At 35.8% G+C, this 2,360-nt stretch overlaps 1 protein-coding gene across 1 annotated transcript in view; it reads right to left on the bottom strand.

Moving 5' to 3' along the window:
• Window positions 1–1,457: 1,457 nt before the first annotated feature.
• The window catches only part of LOC106104756 (cytochrome P450 6B1-like), a 2,742-nt gene continuing 1,839 nt past the window's right edge, over window positions 1,458–2,360 (bottom strand). Inside the window, exons 2-3 of the mRNA XM_013284887.1 lie at window positions 2,214–2,353; window positions 1,458–1,812 (exon numbers count right to left, since the gene is read on the bottom strand). Of these exons, the coding sequence (XP_013140341.1) occupies window positions 1,649–1,812; window positions 2,214–2,353 (304 nt within the window). The 3' untranslated portion in view covers window positions 1,458–1,648. The remainder of the gene's footprint in view (window positions 1,813–2,213; window positions 2,354–2,360) is intronic.

Below are 2,360 nucleotides of genomic sequence, written 5' to 3'. Positions count from 1 at the left end.
CCATTCCACACTTTGCTTATAAGGAAAGGATTGGATGGGAAAGTTAATTTGACGATGGAGGAGACGCATAGAAAGGGGAAAATATGCTCTTTATATGCGTCTCTTCCTCCGTCGATTAAAGTAGGCAACGCATCTGTATTTGCGGATGTCTGTAGGCAGCGGTCACTTCGCTATTTAGGCGATTGCTTGCTCGTTTGCCACACTAAAAAAAACACTTTGTTATGTGTTTCGTTTGTCCCCTTTCTCTTATAAAAAAATTAAAATGTCTGCAATCGCAACATGCTTTTTGAGTAACCATGTTCTTAACAAAAAAGATATTGTTATCCTACTTTTCCTTCGATTAAATTCAAATATAAAAATCTAATTTCCTTTGCCTAAATATAGAAAAAGTCACGTGTACCAAATGTCTCCGAGTTATTGATTAAAAATTATGGCATAGTCATATTGAAATGGCTACTATTAAACAACTTATTTAATTGATACTGTCGCTTTTAACTCAGAGCAATACTTCTCGTCAAGACTTGGATGCGCGCCAAATCTATCCATACTTCTAGTGACATTGACAGCTGTCAGCTAGGGACGTGACGTTTATGCCGATAATCTAGAGTTGCGCCAATTCTATAGCACGGTACTAATTTTATTCCTAACACTACAAACCGAGTGCGTAATCTTATGTGGCTTTTTTAAAAACTAAAACATGTTGCTCCATACAAAGTACAAAGTATACAAAATATCGATGTTACAAAGCGGCATAAAGTGGTTGAGGAGGGTGGACTGGTGAACATCTTGGTACACTGCGACGGGTTACTGCCGGTTGAGTATACTCAACTTTCGAGTAGTCGCCATTTACATTCATCTACTACTACTACTGCGTTGGCGCAGCGACACGAGAGAGCGCTAGCGTCGTCTGTCCTGCGTCGTCGCCTGCAAGTCGATCGACTGTAGCTCTGGGCCAATCGATATTCCGAGATACGCTTTATATTCATCTGTACTAACTATATTATAAAGAAGAAAGATATATACTTTTGTATGTATTGAAAAAAATCTACGAGGCCGATTTCAAATTTTTTTTCACCAGTTATCAGAGTAACACAGGCTATATTTTTTTTTATCCCACGGGCCAAGTCGCGAGGAACAACTAGCTTATACTTCTATACTAATATTATGAAGAGGAACGATTTGTATTTTTGTATGTATAGTAAAATAAGTCAAACACTACTGGGCCGATTTTTTAAAATTCTTTCAAAGATAATTTATCTATGAGTAACATAGGCTATACTTTTTTATTGTTTTTATTATATCACGCGCACGAAGTCGTGTACAACAGCTAGCATTTGATAAGACACAAATAAAAGTTTAGAGTTCCATTATTTGTTTTATTAAAATTATACAAAATTCTAAAATCTAAAAACAAGCAATAATTAATAAATACAATGAGATAGATTATGGTACAAAAATCAATAGGTTTGAGTACCTTTACTGCCGTACTCAGAGTCACAGAGTGGTCACTAAGGGAGAACTTTATTGTAAATCTAGATAAAACTACAATAAAGGATTTTTAGTAATCATTAAACGACTCTGACTACCACAGTTAATAACATTTACAAAGATAATACAAATACAAATTAAATTTAACATTTTGTAAAGTTTATCGACGCACAATGTTCAGATATATTCCTCCCGTAGCTGAGAGGAATGCACGCGAGGGATCAAATGTTAACTTCATTGCAGTCCTCTTCGAAGGCTCGACGCGGAAATTGGAAAAGAATTTAACCATACCAACTCGTGATTGTGTTTTAGCGAAACGCAGTCCTGCAAGGAAAAAATCAATCTAGAAATTTTGATATTATCTAATAATGGCGTTTTGTTATCTAACAAAACGCCATTTTTTTTCCACCGCCATTTTGAAAGTGTGAATGCGCTGATATCTACACAAAATGGCAGCTGGGCCTAAAACTAGATGTGCTTTTGTTTTCAAGTTCTATTCTACGCACATTATTTGTTTTTAATTATTTCGTGGTATGGAATTTGTCACAGATTGCTGAGTTAGAAAAATGATTGCTAAACATTGGCGCTGTTGAGCCAATTTTGTTAATTTATTACTGAACTACATAGTTTTTAATTCACTGTGATGATGAGGTTCTCAAATTTATCTTTCTACCATCTGTTCTAATTTTGTGTTAAAATTAAAGTAAAGAAAAGTGTTCACATACCTATGCAATTCCTCGGACCAGCTCCAAATGGTAAATAGGCACAAGAGTCTATGTCCTTTATTTTATCAGGGCTGAAGCGGTCCGGGTCGAATTTTTCGGGATCAGGGTAGTATTTAGGATCATGTTGTATACCCCATCCGCTGATCA

This window comes from Papilio polytes, unplaced genomic scaffold, assembly GCF_000836215.1.
Source record: "Papilio polytes unplaced genomic scaffold, Ppol_1.0 DF823399.1, whole genome shotgun sequence".
Lineage (NCBI taxonomy): Eukaryota > Metazoa > Arthropoda > Insecta > Lepidoptera > Papilionidae > Papilio > Papilio polytes.
Note: the sequence above shows the minus strand (reverse complement) of the source record. Positions and strands in the feature narration are given on the sequence as shown.